Source organism: Sinohyriopsis cumingii, chromosome 4 (genome assembly GCF_028554795.1).
Source record: "Sinohyriopsis cumingii isolate HCF-2022 chromosome 4, ASM2855479v2, whole genome shotgun sequence".
Taxonomy (NCBI): domain Eukaryota; kingdom Metazoa; phylum Mollusca; class Bivalvia; order Unionida; family Unionidae; genus Sinohyriopsis; species Sinohyriopsis cumingii.
Genome location: NC_142964.1, coordinates 79424575 through 79452142, shown reverse-complemented (window position 1 = coordinate 79452142; position 27568 = coordinate 79424575). Strand labels below are relative to the sequence as shown.

The following is a 27568-nucleotide window of genomic DNA, read 5'->3' as shown; positions in this document are numbered from 1 at the left end:
TTATTCAAACAGTCATGTTTGGTGAAGAATAGACTAATGAGACATCTCAGTCTCAGAGTTTATTTTAATGTAAATATTTTCCAGGTATCGTTGTCGATTGAAAGCAAGGTATGTGCTGCTAAACACAAATCAACCAAACAAGTAAGCAACTATAGTTTGTCAGATCACATTTGCCAAGAAAAAGGAAATGACGTGTATATTTTTGTCTGAAAGGTAGAAACAAGAACCGTTCGTTTAAACCGAATCCAAATATATTTTTCTTTACCAGCAAAATACATACTTGGGTCAAACAAAAAAGCATTTAGGCTGTAATTTCCACGGTTGTGTTTGTTACTGATCTGCAACTGAGTTGAAAGTGTGTGTGTGTGTATAGGTTTGCTGATCTTCACTCACTTTTAGAAGATGGATGGTGTGTGAATAAGTGTGTAAAATGCTAGTAACCTGAGAAAATGTTTCTCATGCAAATATTCTATTTGTATAGTTTCTCTATCGTCTTACGAGCATATATGAATTAAGTGAAATCATTATAGAAAATATTGTAAAACATCGCAAACGCAACACCAATCACTTACATGAGATCACTCGAATAGTCCGGAACACTCGAATACTGGGCACACACATGGAGTCTAGTGTTCGAAGATGTGTCTACCTAATTTTCTTCACGAGGATTGAACGTGCCCTTGTATAGCACAGAATGATGTAGTCTAATAAATGGTTACTACTCGGCGGCCATGGATATTGCTCAATTAAGAAAGATTTGAAGACTTAAGAAGACCCTGAAAATTTGCTGAAAAAGAACAGACACTAAATTGTCTACATAGTTTTATTAACCACTTTGGAGCTACAATATTGACAGTGACAACGACACTCCGATAACAATAGGGAGAATAGCAATAATAATGAACAATGGAAGCCTACATGGACATGCACAACGTAACGATGTATTGTAACCAGTGACATATGCTCAATCCCGAAGCAAGAATAAGTAGACAGGCGTACTCTGCGCAGCGACAATGGACACACAGGGAAAGGCTTAATACATGTTGGGGCACAGAATAAACAAATTTATTCAGCCAAGTTTATAAGTAATGATTTTAAGAAAAAGAGAACTAGTGGCCAACTCTCTTTACTTCTCGAGCACAGACCTACATATACTGTTACGATCTGTGTTACAAATAATTGGCACAGTCTTATGATCAGTAACAAGAAAAAAAATAATATTAATATGTTCTAAATGCTATTTATATGCCTCAGGCATGTGTGTATATATATATATATATATATATATATATATATATATATATATATATATATATGCGTCAGATTAAAGGTCATATATCTTTACTTCCATAAAAAATACCTTAATTATCGTGTAGAAGTATATAAAAAACATATGAATGAATATAAACAGCCCTCTCGTGACTCCATACTGTGACTGAGTCAAGATTTGATGGCTCACGGCAATGTCGCATTGGCTTTATTTAGCTGGTATTCGGCCTAAATTAGCAAGTTTGTATCACAGGTCTAATAACTAGCAACGTTTGTTCTCTTGACACCATTAGGACAACATTAATAGTACTGCTAGTTTGGATCTGTTCCTCAAAACTGAAATGGCTTCTTGGTAGCTTGACATTGGCGGGATGCATTCATTGGAAAATGTGTGGAGATTCCTTATTTTCACTAAGATGGCTGATGATAGTTATCTGCGGTCTCATAGATGGCAGCACAGTGTGGATACATATTTCTGGCTACAGATGATACTTGGACGTGATGTCATAGCATATACACCGTACAAATATATTGGTAATAAATGAAAAGGAAGACATGTGAAATATTTGTACAATTGCATCTATTAACGTTTAGCATGCAAAACGTTTGAAGTTTTACAGGTTTACTTGCTTAGATAAATTTAGCACCCACAAAGACAACGCTAACCACATTTGATACAAGTATAAACCAGAACAATATGCAATAAGCGTAATTGAAAGATGGTTGAATGGCAATATTGACAAATGATTATGGGTCAAAGTAGTTCGGTCTTAAATTAACCTTACTGTGCAGAAATCATTAATGGCCTATTTGACTTGCCATGACAGTGCCCCTTTGACCTTTAGAGTCCAAAATATATACGATTCTTTATTGTCCTACGATCAAGTCATCCAGAAAGTTCGATCAAGGTAGTTCCTCTAGAACAAAAGTTGACATGCAGGAAACATACTTTCACTCATAATGACCTTGACATTTGCACCAAATTAATAAGCATGTTCATTGTCTGTAATGCAGCATATCCGCAAACGTTGATCAAGTTACATGATCTAGAACTAAAGTTAGCATTCAAAAGCATTTTTCCTCTTTAAGTTAAGGAGTTCTTGTGAAATCAGAATTCATCCGCTTCTTACATACATACATACATATATACATACATACATACTTACATAGGATTTACAAACTTTGGTGATAGTCACTGTGAAAAACTAAACTTTTGAGCAGAAATCGATTTTTGTAGTTCAGCCACGACGTCTTTGACCTTTGACCTTCACATCGAGAGGCTTTTAACTTTAAGTGCATTAAATTAAAAAAGTTTCGTCCAAGTCGGTGGCATAGAACTAAACTTATTGTGAGGAATCGATTTGTTTTCTTTCAGGAAAGGTGACATTTACCTTTGATTTTGTTAACAGAAAATCAGTAAGATTCTTAATTACAACAAGTTGAAGCAATCGGGGAAATTGGGCCCAATTCTGCGGTAATTGTGCAAAAACCATATTTCTTCCTAAAAACCAGGATGACCACCACCTCTTATTTTTTGTCCGTGAAATCAATCGGCTTCTTTCTTGCCATAAATGCAAACTATTTGCAAAAGCTTGGTAACGGCAAAGGTTCGAAAATTCGAGTTATTCTTCCGAAACTAATTAGAGAACAGTTGGTTGGTGCGTTGTAGCGGCACATTTAACAAATTATTGGCTATATTATGCCAAGATAATAATGGGTACTTTGTACCTTTCTTAAGGATGCACCGAAGCAGCGGAACGGGACTGGCATGGGCGAGTATCAAATCAGCAGCCCACGAATTACGTACGACTCATAACTTTGCTCAATTAATACGGTTCTGAATGACGAGCAGTGTTAAACATGACAAGCCTTACTTTATTGCTAATTTATAAACTTATCTATAAAAAAGAGAATACATAATAATTTATATTATGGACACAAATGAGGCTGTGCAAATTAGACGGTTATTTTTAAAAAAATGTAATGCGCATTGCTTTAGGTAGTATACTCAGTTTGTTATTTAGAGAATCATGCTGCTTTGTGTGGTTTTAACAAATGCCAATGACAGTTAAAGAGTTTATATAATAGTGAACATCTCATAAGAAAGGTAATAATAAGACGATGATTACGGCGTAAGTTTACATTGCATATAAACGTATGAATATATCTCGAGAGACTTTATCGAAGACTACAGCGTTCATGGCAGACAATTAAGAAACAAGAGAAATATTAAGAAAAGTACGCACAAGGGTTCCGCGGAAAACAGTGTCTCGCCTGCAAACACCACAGTGTAAGATGTTTCACAAACTAAAACATTTGACAGAAAGACTTCCAAGAAATTTCTGCCATTGGTGACAACGCACAAACTGTCGCCTAAAGAAAAGTGACATCTATGTATCTGTGTCTGCGACCGCTGGCAAAAAGAAACATTGATTGCGTCAGTTTTATGTAAACAAGTGACTTCGTGGTCCTTTTTAAGCTCTCAATTAGATCTAAAAAGGCCTTGTCAAAGACGTTCTTTGATGCGAATAACAGATCTAGCCGAATATTTCAGAAAAGGTGAAGCAGAGAGAAAAAATGGCGATAACGAAGTTGAAGGTCGTGGATGAGATATGCATTACTGCTCCACTTGCGCCACCATCCACATTTGTATTGGTGTCACTTTGGCCGAGAGTGATTGCTGGGTCATACAAGACCGATTGGTTGAATTTGTGGAAGCGGAAAGTGAACGTCTGCTTGACCCCAGTTGAGTTTAATGCTGGGTATCCGTCCTCCATGTTACTCCAGTCGCCACTATCATATTTGACCTGAAACGAAACGGAGATTGACTCATCAATATTTAAGTCATCCCTGGTATGTACGAATAAGAAACTGACATGTTAAACGTGATCTACTTCGTATATTCTTTATGATTCCTGTAACTTCAATGTAGTATGCGGCACAAATTAACAATGTCATTATACTGTGTTGGGGATATTCCTTGTTATGACATTTACTTCAAATGGGCATCAGATCGAAGTAAAATGTAAGGTTTTTCCCCTACCTAGTACATGTGTGTTACGGTTATAGATAGCTAAGATCACATCAAAAAAGGGTTGCCTTTAAGTAGGAGACTTTTCAGTTGCTTCTGTTACCAGCCGAACAAAAACGTGCTGAACAAAAGACATATATGTCTTCAAAGACGCCCAAAACAAAATTACAAACTATGAAATCTGTGAAATCCGAGATTCTTTAGGTTCATGATTTCTAAATGTGTACCAAAGTGCAAGACCGCATATCAAGTATTGACATAGAGTTCTTAAAGTCTTTCCCACTTAAATGCAGTTCTAAAACCTTTCACCAACCATTCAGAAGAAAACTAACCTCTTGATCAAATGCGTTTTACTGGATAAACTGTTTGTCATTATGCTGTTACTATATATATTTTAGCACAAAATCTGATTTTGAAAGGGCTAGGCTAGATTAAAAAACATCATACTGTCACCATTTTATATCAAGCAAGCAAATATTACTTTTCAATAAATTTTATAATTTTATTTGTTTTAAGAAGTTATTTTTTTTAAAAACCACAACACAGAGAACTACGACGCAAGAGGCCAACTCTGTATTAAGGTTCAGTTAGACTAGCAATAGTCTGATATTAAGCCTTTCGAAGTGTAAATTATTTTTACTCTCATCGTAAATTACTAATGAAATAAATACAAAGTCAGCCGATAATAATTTCTGGACCAATCGATATAGCTGACTAAATATCGACTGCATCAGATAAGGAGTGAAATCTGTGCAAGATATCGATAATAATTGCGATATACAACCTACAACACGCTACACAAGATGCTCGTAAAGAATAAAGAGGCAACTAGAATTATTATGTCCGCTTAACTAACGTTTTAAAGGTATGTATAGTTTTGTATCGATTCTCCACCCTCGGCATCAATGTCGTTATTGAACGGCAAAAATTAATGGATCTGACAAACTCGTCCGATTCTTGAAAATATCCGACTGATAATGTTCGTGATTACATGTATGATGTCCTTTTTGTACAGCATTCTTGTATTAATTTAAATTGTGCTTTCTTCTTCGACTTTAGACTGTGTGATCTCATCGAGCAAAACAGTAGTATCGATAATCAACCTACGCATTTTCCTTTTATTGTACCAGTTGTGACATACACACTAATGAAATACATCATTTTGTAGACAGTGTATGTGTGTGTGTGTGTGTGATTGGATTTGTAATGTAGCTTTAACAATTTTTCAGTCATATTGCTACGATGCATGTAGCGTCGCAGTTTATAGTGATTTCTTGCTCTGGGGCATTATGCAGGAAACATGTAGCATATGTCCCACCCAGTCACATTATCCTGACAGCAGGCCGACCACTCCTAACACTAACCTCCTAATGCTGAGCGTCGAGCGATCTAGCTGTAAGTACCATTTTTATATCTTTGGTATGACTCGGCCGGGGTTCGAACCCACGTCCTCCTGCATCCGAGGTGGAAGCTCTAACCACTAGGCCACCGGAACGGTCTTTTGGAGACAGTGATCTGTTAGTTTCTTTGATTTCCTATACAGTGTTAGCATAGTCTAAATCACTGATTGTACTTCTATATGGAGGTCTTACACTTTTAAATTCAAATGCCAATTTGGAGAGAGAGAGAGAGAGAGAGAGAGAGAGAGAGAGAGAGAGAGAGAGAGAGAGACGGGGTGGGAGAGACAGACATAGAGAGAAAGATGGTGGAGTGCGTGGTCAGTATAGGCGATTTTGGGAAAAGAAAATAGTTGTCCTATTGTCCATTGTGTAAACATCAACTTTTAGCCAAATTAATAATGTTTTGATTTATCTAACACAGTCACTGGATTACCCAAGCACTGTTTTCATGATGGATATATACGGATATATAAGCCTCAAGAAAGTAGGGATTCTGTTTGGTAAAAAGTTTAGTAGAGTTTATTTGAATGTGGGCTTCTATTAGAATAACTACGGTGTGTGTATGTGTGTGTGTGAGCTACGTTTCTAAAAATATGTTATTTAGTATCAAACTTTATATAAATATTGCGTATAATTAAAATTTGCTTGGAATATTGAATCGTCTTTTACCTAATTGACAAGATTCATACACCTTTTGTAAATAACCAATGGGTAGTATTATGAAACATCTATTTCCCTTATTGTATAGCAGACTGGCATTAGCACGATTTGTATTTTAGTTACATATATGAGCAAAGAGATTTCATTATATAACCACCATTAGTTAAAAGTTAAACAATGCTTATAGTGTAATCTCAGACGAGGTGAGAGAAAACAGCGGTGTTCTTGCAAATAGTAGGAGGCAACACCCCTCAGATTGTTCCAAATAGAATAAACAAGATTGTTAATATTGGAATAGCTTCAAGTTCCATTCAAATGCAATGGTGCAGAAAGATACAACGACACTGAGGCTAATATTGAAATATTAAATTCACAAGTCAACAACAGCACAGACAGAAGGTGTGCCTAGTAAAAAATGATAATAGGAAAAAACCAGAAAATAAACATGGACACAAACTGCTCTCCTCCTGTCTCTAAATTTGTATGTATATATGTATGTATGTATGTATGTATGTATGTATGTGGGGGGGGGGGCGGGGTGATTGAAAACTAAATTGTCTTTAGGATTGTGAACATAATTCAATGTCATATATGACAAAAGAACCCTTAGTTAATGTATTTGATATCTGTGGCTATAACCTCGTGGATGTGGGATAATTAATTTCCGAGAAAGAAGGGAAAATATTGATATAGGTAAATAGCCTGACTTTTGGATGTTATCTCTTTACAAGAAAAGACCCATTAGGTTACATGACTATAAACTACAGTAATGTTTTGAATTATACAATGAGAAACTGTAAGAATTAAAAGTAGTATTGTTGGTTAATACTGAGGTTTCAGAAGAATACCTACTAAACGCTCTTCGTCCTTCTCTCGGTGTTTTAACTCATCTCAATGGATAGGATATATCTGAGTTTCGAGGTCTGTCATTAAAATCGGTTTCGCTATTATCATGGACAAAACTGAGACATTTTGATTTATTCTGATATACGTAATTCAGGAAGATATGTATGTATGTATGTATGTATGTATGTATGTATGTATGTATGCATGTATGTATGTAATAAAGCTACACTGACATATGTCTTTTTCAGCAACGTAACTAGCGTCCGAACAGTCCGAGTTCTGACTTAAAGAGGAATTTTCTTTTATGCCGAACTGTTGTCAAGGTTTGTGGCACGAACAAGATCTTTATTATATTTATTATCATGTTACGTCTGATTGTTCCCACATGACCTAGTGGAAAGGCATTTCAATTATTTTTAAACTATACTTGCAGCTATGAACTAAACTTCTATAGGTGGAGTAATATCAAGGAAGAAAGCAAATAGAGGCTTCTTTTGATAAATATAAATAACTGATTTGACTGAATGGACGGGAACCAGTCAAAAATAAATTAACAAAACTTTAAAGTTTGTGACATGCACCTAATGCATTTAACTAGATACCAAGACCTTAGACAAATAAGTTAGTATTACACAAACAAGGATCAAGGAAAAGGAGGGAGTTTTGGTCATGGACGACTGTGATACAAAATCTGAACTACAGTGACACCTAAGAACAAATCGTGCATTCTTCTTCTTCTTCTTCTTCTTCTTCTTATTATTATTATTATTATTATTATTATTATTATTATAATTGTTAGTATTAGTAGTAGTATTACGTACCCGATGGTAAATAGAGAGATCGATGGGAGAAAAGACACGGGGTGGGGTGGAGGTGGGGGCAAAAATATAAAATTCCGAAAACAAAGACCAAAGAGTGTAAAATCCCTAAAACACAGGGTAGATATTGTTAAAAACCACAAGCGTTCTAAAAGTTCAATACCGCAAATGGAGGATAATGACGGGACACATAAAGCAGAAAAATAGCGTCGACAACGACCCTGATAATGCTTGGATTCCTGCGCAAGGCGTGTAGGTAAATTATGTAATTATCGTTATGCATAAAAGTTTGGAGCATTTCCATTTGTCAACTCTTAAGATATTCTGGAGGAAGCATCACATCCTTCGCACTGTCGTTGATCTTGAACCCTTAGTATAAAGGTACCTTGACCAATACCCTTAGTTGTAGTGGAACAACAGATTAATTCGAGATGTTTATTGACCAATGCACAGAGAAAGTCTTTCAAAATGAATTTTAATGGACGACAAAACATACAATGTTGCTTTTTTTATATTACTGTATCTCATTTCGTTCGTTTAGTATGTAATGTTCACGACCATTGTACCAAAGTCAGTTGGACATTTATAATTATGTTTGCGAAAACAGCCTCTAACATATACATCTCTGACTGAATCGAATTCTCTGATACAACGCAATTTATCGGGCGTTTTTATAAATAACGTCTAGTTATAAAACAACATTAATAAACTAGCATCAAATTTAGTATCGAAATTAATTACAGTTTGAAAAGGGGTTCTACCTTTCCTAGATGACGTAACTGACGGGCATGTAGACTTAAAACTAATAGATTTTACTATGCATTATATTGAGTGCGAAAAAACTAAAATAAATTATTTAAATTTCAAGAAACTATTCAAGAACACAATATCAACCGACATACGTACATAATGAGCCTTTAGGTTAATATATTCGTATTCTGTCTCAGTGTGATGTGATTAAAATTGCTAAAATTATGCTGGCTTGTATAGGACCAGCAACTGCCTTATTTAGTACGAGATACTGCCTTATTTAGGACCAGCGGTCAGCTTTAAAAAAAATGGACAAATGGACGAGCGCGCGCGCGCACGCACGCGAGAGAGAGAGAGAGAGAGAGAGAGAGAGAGAGAGAGAGAGAGAGAGAGAGGGGAGGGGCGTGAGGAACGGGGGAGGGAGGAGCTTATTTTGGAAATTATACCAGACATTTTGGTCTATCACATCAATAAGACCATCCGCGACAATGCATTGTAATTAATTCTAACTGAGAATAGTATTTTGATTACACTATGGCAATTACTAAAAAGTATAAAATTGGTTTCATATAAGATGACAAAACGGTTAAAGCTATTTTGAAACAACAGGACGGAACATGATGTTGCACGCTATGGGGGCCATGTATTCAAACTATAGTGGTCGCTGATGTTTGGGGTGAGTAACTATAGAACTACACATCATTTTAACTAGTCAGGTAATAAATGAATGCGAAAATATTGGACGTAATCAGTGTTTGATGAAGTTTTGGAAAATATAAACAATAAATTCCTTGTTTTGTTGTCAGTTGATTAAATAGTTTTACCCATTTTTAATAACAATAATGTAACGTATGTTGTTTTTTTAATATGGTACAGTTAATTACAATGTATGTGCTTTTTCTAAGTGATGCGCCCACAATACACAGTATAACAATCAAAGAGGAGACAAGACTTACTTTGTGCATGCACATTCTATATATTTTTTAATGTTGTTTCAATAAAGGTTTTAAAAGTTTTGATTTTGTCAATTCTTATCGAAGCTGGCAAAATTAATACAAATAAATTGACTATTAATTATTTTTACTTTCTAGCAATTACAGTGATTAATATATTTATGGGTTAAAAAACATCATCATGACAAAAAATGAAAATGAAAAATGTCTCTGATAGTTCCCAAACTGCACAAAACTCGACTGGCATTATTAGGAACTGCATAAGATGATCAGTGTAATTAGACATATATTGTGATAAAAATCAGAGTCGAGCTCTGTCAGGATATTTAATTCTTAGATAAAAAAGAAAAACAAAAATAATCCATTATAGGTGTTTGTGAATTAGTAGAACCAAAACGAAAAATCCCAGATATACAGAAAATATATAAAAATGACATTTAATCAGTTTATCAAGGTTTGATTTCCATGTACAAATGATTTCATTGCATCTACTCATACTATTTTTGAGTATTTGTGGCTACGAGAATTTTATAAAGTGGAGTCGCTGTCGTCAAAGTTAAGACAACTAAAATTATTACCACTCGATATAAAAGTCAGGTACCTCAGAGACATTACGTAATGCTGGGTACCGAGGTTCCATTGGAAGATCAAGACTACGATACATTGATTTGAATATTTGAATGTTCAAATCTGATTTCAGCCTCGAACGGCACTTTTTACAGGACTACGATGTAACACAGTAACAACAGAAAACTGTAAATTTTCATGATATTTAACAATATTTACACGTGCCTGTGATGAAAACACTTTCAAACCATTACAACCGATGATGCGGAGTTAAAATCCAATAGATGATAACATACCATTTCAAGTCACGGGAACTGGCGAATACTTGTGCTCAAACATTTCAAATATGAATGTTGCAGAGAGAAAGTAAATGCGTATTTTTGAAAAGACTATCGAAAACTGCCCGACACAAACAGAGGTTAGAGATGAAAGGTTCGTGAAAACCAAAGAAGTAAGCATTCATTACAAAGAGTTTCTTATAACGGCTGTACTCCCGGTTATCTATAATTAATTTCCTTTTATTATACGAGGACATAAAAAGATTCACTAATGTTATTACATTTAACTAAAGTATGACAAATAAATCGTGTGCATGAATAACAATTGCAAACTCAACCACAATAACTGTTATTCAAGTAAATGTTCGATTCGAAGGAGATCACCTTCCATTTTGTATGTTTTGACTTTTTAGACAACTTTATCAACATTGTTATAACAATGTGCGCTAAATGTATTTAACGGTGATGAAAAGTATGAATCACGCAGTGATTATTCATCGTTTTTTAACAGATTTTATATTGTTCGTAATCTCTTAGAAAATCTATCTTTTTATGATGGTGTAATTACTTTCTAAGGTAATCGCCCATTGCTTGCCTATTAGTATCTTCAGCTATCGCACTAAAATTCCAAGTGAGAGTATATTATTACTATGAGCTGTCACTATTTCCTATTTATATGTAATACATATTCAATTTATATTCAATGATTGCCATTTATATTTCAAAACAAATGAAGCTATTTATATGACAACATGCCTTTAGTTTTTGATCTAGTTTGCTAATTTTGGTTTATATTAATTTACTCATCTGAAATATGCCCTACATTCGACACTCAGTGTTGAAATTTGGCGCCGGCTAAATACTAGAAGTCTTCAGAAACATGGCAAAAGTCAATCACTGTTTTCGAGAGTCAGGACTGTACAAAAGATGCATCGGGACGAGATGGTATACGGGAAGATGACTCTCTCAAGTTATCTACCTTGTCTAGTCTTGGAAAACTACACACAAGTAATGTACACAAGATGCCTCGGGACGAGATGATATACGGGAAGATGACTCTCTCAAGCTAGCTACCTGGTCTAGTCTTGGCCGTCCTAATGATATTGTGAAGTTCTATGTGACTCACTGTTATGCGTTGGGGTGGGATGCTCCCAATATTTATTTGAATTACTGAGGAATTCCCACCCTGGCTCGTTTTTGTAGGAAGTGAAATTAGTGATAGAGAGAGGTAAAGCTCCGAGCCCCCAGTCAGCAATACCGACAATTAAATTATTAAGAACACAAAGGTGAAATCCAAAAGAATAACAGTTTAATACAAATTAAACGATATTAAGTTTTCAACCAATCTGCTTCCTCTCGACCATGTGACAACCTATTTCATCACGTGATTATAGTGTGAGATGACTTTCCCCTGTACTTGGTTTCTACTCATCTGTGTTTACTACGCCAATTGCTTTCCTCCTTCGGGCGTTCTCCGATTCTTCCTGTCCTCTTCCCCTTTCGTCTTCTTTTCTCCTCCTCCTTTTCTTCCTCTCTTTCTCCTTCAACGAGGCTTGTTCCCCGCCTACTTCTATTCTCTATTTCTCCTTCAACGAAGCTTGTTCTCCGCCTACTTCTATCCTGTCTCTCTGAGACTCGGGACTTGACTATTCTGTCCCCAAAAGCTTCATTTACGAAGCTTTCTGTCCTTAGAATATACTAAGAGTTTTCCCGCCAAATCACGAGTGGCTCCCTCGGAGTGAGTATATTCTGCTTTACCATTACGACGGCTTACAAATCACTTATTCGTTATCAGTGTTAAGTTCTGGTTCGAATTGATGGCCCCACCCTTCCTCAGTTCTGATTGGATATCAATTCTACACCCAGTCAGTCAAGCTTAACAGACGGGCCTCAGGCCATCTGTCAAAGCGGGGAGATTTACAATAGCGTTGAGGGTCCTTTGTTCTTAGAACAAAGCTTCTAACATATATATGCAAGTGTTAACACCTAACGGGGGGTGGGTGGGGAGTGGGTTCTTGTACAAACAAAATCGCCATAACAGTGCAGGGTCGACATACTCATTACGCTAACCCATTCCTTTGTTCCTGACTTACGTAATCGCGGCAGGCAAACGTGACAGATATATTCGATAACTTTAATTCATTAGCTAACCGCTGATCAATAAAGAGATGTCAGGTAGTCCAAGCAATGGAGACTTTATGCGTAAATTATATTATATAGATTTTCTCAAAATAAATGAGATCTAATTATTGAACATCCATTGCAAAACGTTTTGTTAACCAGCTATAGTCAAAACTGTCTGCCAAGACTACCCTGAACTCTACCCTGGTCTTTATAAGCAGGTTTGTCTTTATATACATGAATTTGATTTATATCTAACTGAGACCTATGGACCTTTGTCATTATTAGCATATGGTCCTTATATACAGTTCTTATATAATGGTTACTATTCAGCTCTGTTTTTATTTGTTTATTTATTTCATTGACGTTACTACTCATATGAATTATTGCATCATAAAAATGCTAAACGTCACATTTGTTTCCGATTTATAGCATGCTAAACTATATTCATATTCAAGTTTTTAAAAGGGTCTTTTTTCGGCGTATCTGGTAACTTCTCATTTTGTCTCTTCACACACACATACGTGCGAACACAAGCTGAACATATGTACATATTTAATTTCTTCTCTCTCTCTCCCTTTCTTTATTTAATCTTCCACCTATCTCTTCACATACACGCGCGCGCGTTGACATATGACGAGCGTACACACATGAAATGTAATAAGACTTATATGTCAATATTGTGGGTCTACGAACGTCAATCACGTGGTGTACAAGACATACGTAATTATTATCATTATAACATTAAGATACTTAGATTGTACAGAAACATGGAATTAGGCAATATCTTAAGAGATATTTTTGTCTTAAATAATAGGTGGACGTATCTGTAAATTGACATGTACATTGATCGCACAAAAATAATATAAATTCATGCGTTTTAGACCAAACGTGAGTTTCTTTACTAACACGGTCACCATATTCGTGTGGGCCATATTTGTTTCTTCTTCAGGCAACAGATGTGTGGTAGTTTGCCGTCTTCAAGAAACACTGAATATTTCCGTAGCTTTGGAAGTCAATTATTCCAACACATTATTTTTGTAAGAGCTATACGTTTTTATTTTGTTCAATTTAGTGTTTAGAAATATTAAAATAAAACATTGCAATTATTGGATGCCGACGACAAGATTTTTTTCTACTGAAAATGGACTGATGTAGGAACATGAAAAGGATAGTTAGCAGTCCTGTTGATTACATCAACAGATTCCGTTTGGTGAGAAACACATAAAAAAGGACAATGGTAGCGCCCCCTACGCCCACCCCTGCGACAATCAGATAATAAATTGATGGGACTAACTTTTTATGCACTTGTTACATCCTCGATATTTTTACTTTTTAAAATTGATTGAAGCGTACAATCGTAAAAGTCTAATTTCATGTATACATGTCTCTGTATAACGGTCTGATTAGCTGTTTTACACTGATAAAAACATGAAATATGTTACCATACATAGGCATATTCATGATGAAAATAACAATTTGGGATATTTTCAGTGCACACAGCCAGACATGTGCCTTACATATTCACTATAGGTACAATGTCAGCCTATATAATGTATTGAATGTGAACGTTTGATCCCAAACATTATAAAATATATGGATATTTGTTCATGTGGGATATGTAACCATGTAAAGATCAGTTGTACAAAGTTAAATTCAAATAATCTGTTTGGATATTTCTTATGCAATATTGAGAGTTTTAGTTGACAAATATTATTAGTAATTAATAATGTATAAAGCAAGATGAATCATTAAAATTCCCATAACATCATATAGGCCACAATGCCGCACTACACCAATCAATATCTTAACCAAACTGAACAATAAAATGGAATGCATTTTGTGTTCAACTTGCATCATTTTGCTGTTTTCTTACATCCAAGGGTAAATATACCTGGGGAAAGTATATTTTATCCCTTTGACCTGTATTTCATTCTTGGACAGTACAAAATGATTTAGTAGAGAAGTTGCGTATGATCTAGTATAAAGTTGTCATGTCTGTCCTCTCACTAAATACTTTATAACTATGTTTATAAACAATTACTGAAGGCTATACAAGCAGATATGTGTTACTTAGGAAGTCACTCCACCATAAATACATAAATTAACTGCTTGGACCCCTAATAAATAGTTTGAATGGCCAATACAAAATAGATTTTTGTCTTCGTGTATTTTAAATGAATGTCTGATTTTGACTTACAAATATATTTTTTTCTGACAAAATGTGATAAATATCCAACACTGGAGCTTGTATATGGGTATGAATATATACATGCTGACATCATTTGATACGATTCCAAAAAAGTATTATATATGTGCATTTTGGGGTGGGTGAATGTTTTAATTTTTTTTAAAATTTCATTTAATTTTTTCAATTCAAAAGTAATTTTTTTATTTTTATTTCATTCTTAACTTTTCAAAACAATATCCATAACATATTCACATTTCATGTGTCTATCATTAATAATACAGATTTTATACCAATTTAAACTTTACTCCAATACTGAACTGACAGGACATAGAACACAATTATTTTATTATATGTTTAATTTCATTCTTATATTTTCAAAGACAATATACATAACATATTCAAAGTTCATGTGTCTATGATTAATAATAAAGATTTATACCAATTTAAACTTTACTCCAATACTGCACTGACAGGGCATATAACACAGTTAATTTTGTATATGTTCTATACATTTGTTTCTCAATACTGACCTTTCCACTGTGTGAAAATCAATACAAATCATGTGTTAATCTAAAATACCTTCCAAGATTACTTCACTGTGAAGTTCTTGTCAAAAGTTGACCTGCATTTATTTTAAAGGCAAACTGTGAACAGAGCAGCATGTAAACTGAACACAGATTTCACTTCCGGATCATCACCAGGCCTTATTACTCACTGTGCACTGTCCCCGAAATAAACACGGAACACCACACCCTGAGCGCATGTTCTCAAGAATAAACAATTACCTTTAAATCCCTACCAAAAATGTCTAAACATATCTCTCCTATCACCACCAAATTGAGAGAGGAAAAAATGTTCGTCCGCTTTACACCTGCCGATGGGTAGCGCACGTCTCTCGGGTAAAGAATCAAAATACACGTATTGAGAAGCGTCTTAACCTAGAATGTATTGTCTTGGGGTTGGTCAATCTCCTCGGTGTACAACGATACCAGCAGAAACAAGAATAAAAAACATGTATGATCCCTGTAGTGACACCTAGGTGCATACATCTAGGCACGTGCTGACCATTCACTTGGCTCCAAGTCGACTCTTGCAATGTGTGGCTAGCCGAAGCGGTTTCCACCGCTTTGCAATCTGATTTGAATCAGCTGAAAGGAACTGTTCCAATCAGATATCGTGTTGAACGTTTCTAAGACGATAATTATGTATAAACATTGCGGCATAGTGGGATAATGTCACATGTTTTATATCATTTTCTCCGTTTTAAACCTTTTCACATGCACGTTTTTCTTTAGGATCAAGGTATGTGAACATCGCGTAAGTCGTCGTTTTGAATACTTAAAGGAGTAACAAGCACTCTCATTGGCTAGCTGATGATAATTGTTACAGACAGGTATTCTTTCATCTGTGAGAGGACCTTTTCCCAAAATATTTTGTTTTATGCTGGTTGCATTTACAGAGGGTCGATGTGGAAAACAGTGGGTTGGTCACTCATGGGTAGCCAAGAAGAGTAGAGTATGGCTGAATCGGTTCTCAAATATTTCATTATGAAGTTCAATATCATGCATACACTCACATTAATTCAGTTTTATAGTAAGTAAGATACCATAATGTTTGTAAAATTCACATCAACACACCAGCATCAGTTCTGCTAAAGATGTTTAAGTTAGTTTTCAAAGTATCAACAATTGATTGTAGATAAATGTAATGGGCTATGTGTCATCTAGTCAGATATTATATGTAAGATTGTCACTTATATCATTTATATATAATACCAAGTAACATGGATCAAGGGGTGAACCCTGGGGAACAACAGCCATATGTGTTGGCCACTTAGAAACATTGCTCTTTTTGTCTATTACCCTTGTAGTTGGTAAACCAGTTGTACAGAGTTCCAGTAATAACATGTTGTTTCTAGATTATATCATAGTCCAGCTTCATATACTTTGTCAAATATTTTGCTGCATTTAATATCAACGTTCCACTTTGGTATATCTCTAGGAGTTGGGTGACACTCGAGTTCATAGATTTGACCTCTAATTGATGTTAGATAACATTTCAGATTCTTTGAGATAGAAATATAAATATTTAAAGATTCAAAATTGCTTCCAAGTGGCTAATTACAGAAGCTGGTCTACATTTGGTTAGAAGAAAAGTTAAGGCTGCACAATTTGGATCCATACTATTCCCATGAAGTAAGTTAATCCATTCATTCTTCTAATCTATTCATGCTTCTAATTCATTCATGTTTCTAATCCATTCATGTTTCTAATCCGCTCATGCTTCTAATCCATTCATGCTTCTAATATATTCGTACTTCTGATCCATGTATGCTTCTAATCAATTAATGCTTCTAATTCATTCATGCTTCTAATTCATTCATGCTTCTAATTCATTCATGCTTCTAATCTATTTTTGTTTCAAATACTCTCTTGCTCCTAATCCATTCATACTTCTAATATATTCATACTTCTGATCCATTTAGGCTTCTAATACATTCATGCCTCTAATTGATTCATGCTTCTAATCCATTCATGCTTCTCAAATGAATCTCTAAGATCATCTTATTCAGCCTTCTTAAATTTAACGTATTATTTGTTATAAGCTTTACATTAATAAACTGGAAACGCTTACTTGGCAAGTATTGTACAGTGGACACTGTGAAAGGGTGGTTGTACTTAGAGAATGGTAATCAGATATACTTTGCTTGTTTTCATTAGATCAAGACATGTCGTTGACCTTGGATTTACCCTCGTTGTCTCTGTATTGAAATTACTTACATATCTTGGGTTAAAATGCTGTTTCAATGGCTTCAGTTACATACATTGAGTATACCATGGTTGACGTTTCCAGACATAACAACGTCGTCTTACTAATATTTTTTTTCAATATTCGCTACCAAATGTCCAAAGTACCTACTTAAATCTTATTCAAACAGTCATGTTTGGTGAAGAATAGACTAATGAGACATCTCAGTCTCAGAGTTTATTTTAATGTAAATATTTTCCAGGTATCGTTGTCGATTGAAAGCAAGGTATGTGCTGCTAAACACAAATCAACCAAACAAGTAAGCAACTATAGTTTGTCAGATCACATTTGCCAAGAAAAAGGAAATGACGTGTATATTTTTGTCTGAAAGGTAGAAACAAGAATCGTTCGTTTAAACCGAATCCAAATATATTTTTCTTTACCAGCAAAGCAACTTTAGTCACTTGAAACATCATCGCTGATTTTACTTGTACTTAAAACGTATATATTGACATTTACAATAAAAAGTGAATTGAAATTTAAAAAAAATTCTATCAGCTTTACAGCTTGTCCATGTTTTAAGAGAATTATTTTTGCCCTCAGTCTCGTCGTTTTATCATCTTGGGTGTGACTATGGTTCCTTTTATTTAAGGAAGCAACTTCACAGCACTGTATTATTGTCCATGGGGTACATATGCAACAATAAATGTATGGATGTTATTACACAGTATTTCAATGGAACAATAGACGTATGGATAGGTTAATACACAGTATCTCAATGCAACACTAGACGTATGGATAGGTTATTACACAGTATCTCAATCATTAATGCAAACATGTTATGAATGTATGACCAACGAATGTAGCCGCTTTTGAACATCTTTTGTTGTGTGCAGAAAAAACGCGACATTTGGGTTTAATGTTATGTTCAAGGCAACAGTTGTTGTGGGTGGTTGTCCAGCTTGGACTAAATCTGCATGGCATCTGCTTGACCTTTATCAATGTAATTTTATGGCAAAATTCATGGCCCAAGTTTCAACTGATTTTTAAACGAATACATACTTGGGTCAAACAAAAAAGCATTTAGGCTGTAATTTCCACGGTTGTGTGTGTTACTGATCTGCAACTGAGTTGAAAGTGTGTGTGTGTGTATAGGTTTGCTGATCTTCACTCACTTTTAGAAGATGGATGGTGTGTGAATAAGTGTGTAAAATGCTAGTAACCTGAGAAAATGTTTCTCATGCAAATATTCTATTTGTATAGTTTCTCTATCGTCTTACGAGCATATATGAATTAAGTGAAATCATTATAGAAAATATTGTAAAACATCGCAAACGCAACACCAATCACTTACATGAGATCACTCGAATAGTCCGGAACACTCGAATACTGGGCACACACATGGAGTCTAGTGTTCGAAGATGTGTCTACCTAATTTTCTTCACGAGGATTGAACGTGCCCTTGTATAGCACAGAATGATGTAGTCTAATAAATGGTTACTACTCGGCGGCCATGGATATTGCTCAATTAAGAAAGATTTGAAGACTTAAGAAGACCCTGAAAATTTGCTGAAAAAGAACAGACACTAAATTGTCTACATAGTTTTATTAACCACTTTGGAGCTACAATATTGACAGTGACAACGACACTCCGATAACAATAGGGAGAATAGCAATAACAATGAACAATGGAAGCCTACATGGACATGCACAACGTAACGATGTATTGTAACCAGTGACATATGCTCAATCCCGAAGCAAGAATAAGTAGACAGGCGTACTCTGCGCAGCGACAATGGACACACAGGGAAAGGCTTAATACATGTTGGGGCACAGAATAAACAAATTTATTCAGCCAAGTTTATAAGTAATGATTTTAAGAAAAAGAGAACTAGTGGCCAACTCACTTTACCTCTCGAGCACAGACCTACATATACTGTTACGATCTGTGTTACAAATAATTGGCACAGTCTTATGATCAGTAACAAGAAGAAAAATAATATTAATATGTTCTAAATGCTATTTATATGCCTCAGGCATCATGTATATATATATATATATATATATATATATATATATATATATATATATATATATATATATATATATATATGCGTCAGATTAAAGGTCATATATCTTTACTTCCATAAAAAATACCTTAATTATCGTGTAGAAGTATATAAAAACATATGAATGAATATAAACAGCCCTCTCGTGACTCCATACTGTGACTGAGTCAAGATCTGATGGCTCACGGCAATGTCGCATTGGCTTTATTTAGCTGGTATTCGGCCTAAATTAGCAAGTTTGTATCACAGGTCTAATAACTAGCAACGTTTGTTCTCTTAACACCATTAGGACAACATTAATAGTACTGCTAGTTTGGATCTGTTCCTCAAAACTGAAATGGCTTCTTGGTAGCTTGACATTGGCGGGATGCATTCATTGGAAAATGTGTGGAGATTCCGTATTTTCACTAAGATGGCTGATGATAGTTATCTGCGGTCTCATAGATGGCAGCACAGTGTGGATACATATTTCTGGCTACAGATGATACTTGGACGTGATGTCATAGCATATACACCGTACAAATATATTGGTAATAAATGAAAAGGAAGACATGTGAAATATTTGTACAATTGCATCTATTAACGTTTAGCATGCAAAACGTTTGAAGTTTTACAGGTTTACTTGCTTAGATAAATTTAGCACCCACAAAGACAACGCTAACCACATTTGATACAAGTATAAACCAGAACAATATGCAATAAGCGTAATTGAAAGATGGTTGAATGGCAATATTGACAAATGATTATGGGTCAAAGTAGTTCGGTCTTAAATTAACCTTACTGTGCAGAAATCATTAATGGCCTATTTGACTTGCCATGACAGTGCCCCTTTGACCTTTAGAGTCCAAAATATTTACGATTCTTTATTGTCCTACGATCAAGTCATCCAGAAAGTTCGATCAAGGTAGTTCCTCTAGAACAAAAGTTGACGTGCAGGAAACATACTTTCACTCATAATGACCTTGACATTTGCACCAAATTAATAAGCATCTTCATTGTCTGTAATGCAGCATATCCGCAAACGTTGATCAAGTTACATGATCTAGAACTAAAGTTAGCATGCAAAAGCATTTTTCCTCTTTAAGTTAAGGAGTTCTTGTGAAATCAGAATTCATCCGCTTCTTACATACATACATACATACATACATACATATATACATACATACATACATACATACATACATACTTACATAGGATTTACAAACTTTGGTGATAGTCACTGTGAAAAACTAAACTTTTGAGCAGAAATCGATTTTTGTAGTTCAGCCACGACGTCTTTGACCTTTGACCTTCACATCGAGAGGCTTTTAACTTTAAGTGCATTAAATTAAAAAAGTTTCGTCCAAGTCGGTGGCATAGAACTAAATTTATTGTGAGGAATCGATTTGTTTTCTTTCAGGAAAGGTGACATTTACCTTTGATTTTGTTAATAAAAAATCAATAAGATTCTTAATTATTACAAGTTGAAGCAATCAGCGGTAATTGTGCAGAAACCATATTTCTTCCTAAAAACCAGGATGACCACGACCTCTTATTTTTTGTCCGTGAAATCAATCGGCTTCTTTCTTGCCATAAATGCAAACTATTTGCAAAGCTTGGTAACGGCAAAGGTTCGAAAATTCGAGTTATTCTTCCGAAACTAATTAGAGAACAGTTGGTTGGTGCGTTGTAGCGGTACATTTAACAAATTATTGGCTATATTATGCCAAGATAATAATGGGTACTTTGTGCCTTTCTTAAGGATGCACCGAAGCAGCGGAACGGGACTGGCATGGGCGAGTATCAAATCAGTGGCCCACGAATTACGTACGACTCATAGCTTTGCTCAATTAATACGGTTCTGAATGACGAGCAGTGTTAACATGACAATCCTTACTTTATTGCTAATTTATAAACTTATCTATAAAAAAGAGAATACATAATAATTTATATTATGGACACAAATGAGGCTGTGCAAATTAGACGGTTATTTTTAAAAAAATGTAATGCGCATTGCTTTAGGTAGTATACTCAGTTTGTTATTTAGAGAATCATGCTGCTTTGTGTGGTTTTAACAAATGCCAATGACAGTTAAAGAGTTTATATAATAGTGAACATCTCATAAGAAAGGTAATAATAAGACGATGATTACGGCGTAAGTTTACATTGCATATAAACGTACGAATATATCTCGAGAGACTTTATCGAAGACTACAGCGTTCATGGCAGACAATTAAGAAACAAGAGAGATATTAAGAAAAGTACGCACAAGGGTTCCGCGGAAAACAGTGTCTCGCCTGCAAACACCACAGTGTAAGATGTTTCACAAACTAAAACATTTGACAGAAAGACTTCCAAGAAATTTCTGCCATTGGTGACAACGCACAAACTGTCGCCTAAAGAAAAGTGACATCTATGTATCTGTGTCTGCGACCGCTGGCAAAAAGAAACATTGATTGCGTCAGTTTTATGTAAACAAGTGACTTCGTGGTCCTTTTTAAGCTCTCAATTAGATCTTAGAAGGCCTTGTCAAAGACGTTCTTTGATGCGAATAATAGATCTAGCCGAATATTTCAGAAAAGGTGAAGCAGAGAGAAAAAATGGCGATAACGAAGTTGAAGGTCGTGGATGAGATATGCATTACTGCTCCACTTGCGCCACCATCCACATTTGTATTGGTGTCACTTTGGCCGAGAGTAATTGCTGGGTCATACAAGACCGATTGGTTGAATTTGTGGAAGCGGAAAGTGAACGTCTGCTTGTCCCCAGTTGAGTTTAATGCTGGGTATCCGTCCTCCATGTTACTCCAGTCGCCACTATCATATTTGACCTGAAACGAAACGGAGATTGACTCATCAATATTTAAGTCATCCCTGGTATGTACGAATAAGAAACTGACATGTTAAACGTGATCTACTTCGTATATTCTTTATGATTCCTGTAACTTCAATGTAGTATGCAGCACAAATTAACAATGTCATTATATTGGGGAGGGTGGGTGGGGATATTCCTTCTTATGACATTTACTTCAAATGGGCATCAGCTCGAATTAAAATGTAAGGTTTTTCCCCTACCTAAGACGTGTGTTACGGTTATAGATAGCTAAGATCACTTCAAAAAAGGGTTGCCTTTAAGAAATAGACTCTTAAGTTGTTTCTGATACCAGCCGAACAAAAACGTGCTGAACAAAAAACTTATATGTCTTCAAAGACGCCCAAAACAAAATTACAAACTATGAAATCTGTGAAATCCGAGATTCTTTAGGTTCATGATTTCTAAATGTGTACCAAAGTGCAAGACCGCATATCAAGTATTGACATAGAGTTCTTAAAGTCTTTCCCACTTAAATGCAGTTCTAAAACCTTTCACCAACCATACAGAAGAAAACTAACCTCTTGATCAAATGCGTTTTACTGGAGAAACTGTTTGTCATTATGCTGTTACTATATATATTTTAGCACAAAATCTGATTCTGAAAGGGCTAGGCTAGATTAAAAAACATCATACTGTCACCATTTTATATCAAGCAAGCAAATATTACTTTTCAATAAATTTTATAATTTTATTTGTTTTAAGAAGTTATTTTTTTTTATAAAAACCACAACACAGAGAACTACGACGCAAGAGGCCAACTCTGTATTAAGGTTCAGTTAGACTAGCCATAGTCTGATATTAAGCCTTTCGAAGTGTAAATTATTTTTACTATCACCGTAAATTACTAATGAAATAAATACAAAGTCAGCCGATAAAAATTTCTGGACCAATCGATATAGCTGACTAAATATCGACTGCATCAGATAAGGAATGAAATCTGTGCAACATATCGATACTAATTGCGATATACAACCTACAACACGCTACACAAGATGCTCGTAAAAAATAAAGAGGCAACTAGAATTATTATGTCCGCTTAACTAACGTTTTAAAGGTATGTATAATTTTGTATCGATTCTCCACCCTCGGCATCAATGTCGTTATTGAACGGCAAAATTAATGGATCTGACAAACTCGTCCGATTCTTGAAAATATCCGACTGATAATGTTCGTGATTACATGTATGACGTCCTTTTTGTACAGCATTCTTGTATTAATTTAAATTGTGCTTTCTTCTTCGACTTTAGACGGTGTGATCTCATCGAGCAAAACAGTAGCATCGATAATCAACCTACGCATTTTCCTTTTATTGTACCAGTGGTGGCATACACACTAATGAAATACATCATTTTGTAGACAGTGTGTGTGTGTGTGTGTGTGTGTGTGTGTGTGTGATTGGATTTGTAATGTAGCTTTAACAATGTTTCAGTCATATTGCTACGATGCATGTAGCGTGGCAGTTTATAGTGATTTCTAGCTCTGGGGCATTATGCAGGAAACATGTAGCATATGTCCCACCCAGTCACATTATCCTAACACCAGGCCGACCACTCCTAACACTAACCTCCTAATGCTGAGCGTCGAGCGATCTAGCTATAAGTACCATTTTTATATCTTTGGTATAACTCGGCCGGGGTTCGAACCCACGTCCTCCTGCATCCGAGGTGGAAGCTCTAACCACTAGGCCACCGGAACGGTCTTTTAGGAGACAGTGATCTGTTAGTTTCTTTGATTTCCTATACAGTGTTAGCATAGTCTAAATCACTGATTGTACTTCTATACGGAGGTCTTACACTTTTTAATTCAAATGCCAATTTGGAGAGAGAGAGAGAGAGAGAGAGAGAGAGAGAGAGAGAGACGGGGTGGGAGAGACAGACAGAGAAAGATGGTGGAGTGCGTGGTCAGTATAGGTGATTTTGGGAAAAGTAAATAGTTGTCCTATTGTCCATTGTGTAAACATCAACTTTAAGCCGAATTATTAATTTAAGTTGTTTTGATTTATCCAACACAGTCACTGGATTACCCAAGCACTGTTTTAATGATGGATATATACGGATATATAAGCCTCAAGAAAGTAGGGATTCTGTTTGGTAAAAAGTTTAGTAGAGCTAATTTGAATGTGGGTTTCTATTAGAATAACTACGGTGTGTGTATGTGTGTGTGTGTGTGTGAGCTACGTTTCTAAAAATATGTTATTTAGTATCAAACTTTATATAAATATTGCGTATAATTAAAATTTGCTTGGAATATTGAATCGTCTTTTACCTAATTGACAAGATTCATACACCTTTTCTAAATGACCAATGGGTAGTATTATGAAACATCTATTTCCCTTATTGTATAGCAGACTGCCATTAGCACGATTTGTGTTCTAGTTACACATATGAGCAAAGAGATTTCATTATATAACCACCATTAGTTAAAAGTTAAACAACGCTTATAGTGTAATCTCAGACGAGGTGAGAGAAAACAGCGGTGTACTTTCAAAATAGTAGGAGGCAACACCCTTCATATTGTTCCAAATAGAATAAACAAGATTGTTAATATTGGAATAGCTTCAAGTTCCATTCAAATGCAATGGTGCAGAAAGATACAACGACACTGAGGCTAATATTGAAATATTAAATTCACAAGTCAACAACAGCACAGACAGAAGGTGTGCCTAGTAAAAAATGATAATAGGAAAAACCAGACGGTAAACGTGGACACAAACATCCTGTGTGTGTGTGTGTGTGTGTGTGTGTGTGTGTGGTGATTGAAAACTAAATTGTTTTAGGATTGTGTACATAATTCAATGTCATACATGACAAAAGAACCCTTAGTTAATGTATTTGATATTTGTGGCTATAACCTCGTGGATGTGGGATAATTAATTTCCTAGAAAGAAGGGAAAATATTGATATAGGTAAATAGCCTGACTTTTGGATGTTATCTCTTTACAAGAAAAGACCCATTAGGTTACATGACTATAAACTACAGTAATGTTTTGAATTATACAACGAGAACCTCTAAGAATTAAAAGTAATATTGTTGGTTAATACTGAGGTTTCAGAAGAATACCTACTAAACGCTCTTCATCCTTCTCTCGGAGTTTTAACTCATCTCAATGGATAGGATATATCTGAGTTTCGAGGTCTGTCATTAAAATCGGTTTCGCTATTATCATGGACAAAACTGAGACATTTTGATTCATTCTGATATACGTAATTCAATAAGCTATGTATGTATGTATGTATGTATGTATGTATGTATAGAATAAAGCTACACTGACATGTGTCTTTTTCAGCAAGGTAAGTAGCGTCCGAACAGTCCGAGGTCTGACTTAAAGGGGAATTTTCTTTTATGCCGAACTGTTGTCAAGGTTCGTGGCACAAACAAGATCTTTATTATATTTATTTCCATGTTACGTCTTATTTTTCCCACACGGCCTAGTGGAAAGGCATTTCAATTGTTTTTAAACTATACTTGCAGCTATGAACTGAACTTCTATAGGTGGAGCAATATCAAGGAAGAAAGCAAAAAGAGGCTTGCTTGCATGAAGATCTCTCTCCTGAAGGGAACAATACAACTAGGAAGTCGTTTAGAGCCTTCTTTTGATAAACATAAATAACTGATTGGACTGAATGGACGGGAACCAGTCAAAAATAAATTAACAAAGTTTGTGACATGCACCTAAAGCATTTAATTAGATGCCAAGACCTCAGACAAATAAGCTAGTATTACACAAACAAGGAACAAGGAAAAGGAGGGCGTTTTGGTCATGGACGACTGTAATTCAAAATCTGAACTATAGTGAAACCTAAGAAGAAATCGTGCATTCTTCTTCTTCTTCTTCCTTTTATTATTATTATTATTATTATTATTATTATTATTATTAGTAGTAGTAGTAGTAGTTTTACGTACCCGATGGTAAATAGAGAGATCGATGGGAGAAAAGACACGAGGTGGGGTGGGGGTGGGGGGCAAAACTATAAAAGTGAAAAATCTTGTAATATTTCCGGTATAGGTTACCGTGGCGTGTCCAATGGCCTTAGCACCAAGTCACCGACGTTATTTCTTGTATTGCTCTGACGTAAAACGCCGAACAAACAAAAAGGCAAACCGCTCGAAAGAAGTAAAAAAAAAATATCCACCAGGAGCAATATTAAAAAAAAAGCGAGCTGCGAAAATTCCGAAAACAAAGGCCAAAAAGTGCAAAATCCCGAAAACACAAGGTAAATATTATTACAAACCACAAGCGTTCTAAAAGTTCAATACCTCAAATGGAGGATAGTCATCATCATTGGCGACTCGGTCTCGAAAGACCATGCGAATAGCGCCCTTGGGGTGTTGCCTGTCTCTGTTGGCAACGTCTGCTGTGGCTGTGCAGGCCTATACGTGAGTGACAGTCCCTACTGCAGTTGGTGCAGACATACTGGGAAGTCTGCATTACTGTGGTTGCTGTTGCGTTCTTCTTTCTCCTACGTTTCTCTGCCACCAACTGGCCTCTCCTCGCATCAGCGACTGATATGCCATTGTTTACCATCAGTCTCCAGGTGCCTCGGTCCTCAGCCAGCTCTTCCCAGCCATCGGGTGAAATGTTGCATGCCTTCATGTCCCTCTTGCACACATCTTTGAAACGGAGTGAGGGGCGTCCGACTCTTCTCATGCCAGTGGCCAGCTGTCCATATAAGATGTCCTTTGGCAGCCTTCCATCCTCCATGCGTCGGACGTGACCCAGCCATCGAAGGCGGCGTTTAATTAGCAGGGAGTACATGCTGGGGGTTCTTGCACGCTGCAGGATCTCGCTGTGTGGAACACGGTCTTGCCAGCTGATTTTCAGGATGCGTTTTAGGCACCGTATATGGAAGGAGTTGAGCCGGCGTTCTTGCCTCATGTAGGTACTCCACGTCTCACTTCCATATAGAAGGGTGCTGAGAACGCAGGCCTGGTAGACTCGGACCTTGGTGTGCTCTGTCAGCGCGTTGTTTTCCCAAACCCTCTTTGTTAATCGAGCCATGATGGTGTTTGCCTT

General features: G+C 35.8%; 1 protein-coding gene across 3 annotated transcripts in view; it reads right to left on the bottom strand.

Moving 5' to 3' along the window:
* Positions 1 to 809: 809 nt before the first annotated feature.
* Positions 810 to 27568, bottom strand: part of LOC149801517 (skeletal aspartic acid-rich protein 2-like) — a 44776-nt gene continuing 18017 nt past the window's right edge. For 2 of the 3 annotated variants that reach the window (XM_089955693.1, XM_089955691.1), the window contains exon 3: positions 19224 to 22510. In XM_089955693.1, the coding sequence (XP_089811819.1) occupies positions 22241 to 22510 (270 nt within the window). In that variant the 3' untranslated portion in view covers positions 19224 to 22240. Of the gene's footprint in view, positions 4077 to 19223; positions 22511 to 27568 lie in introns of those variants that run through there. The other variant, XM_089955694.1, reaches the window with a different exon arrangement.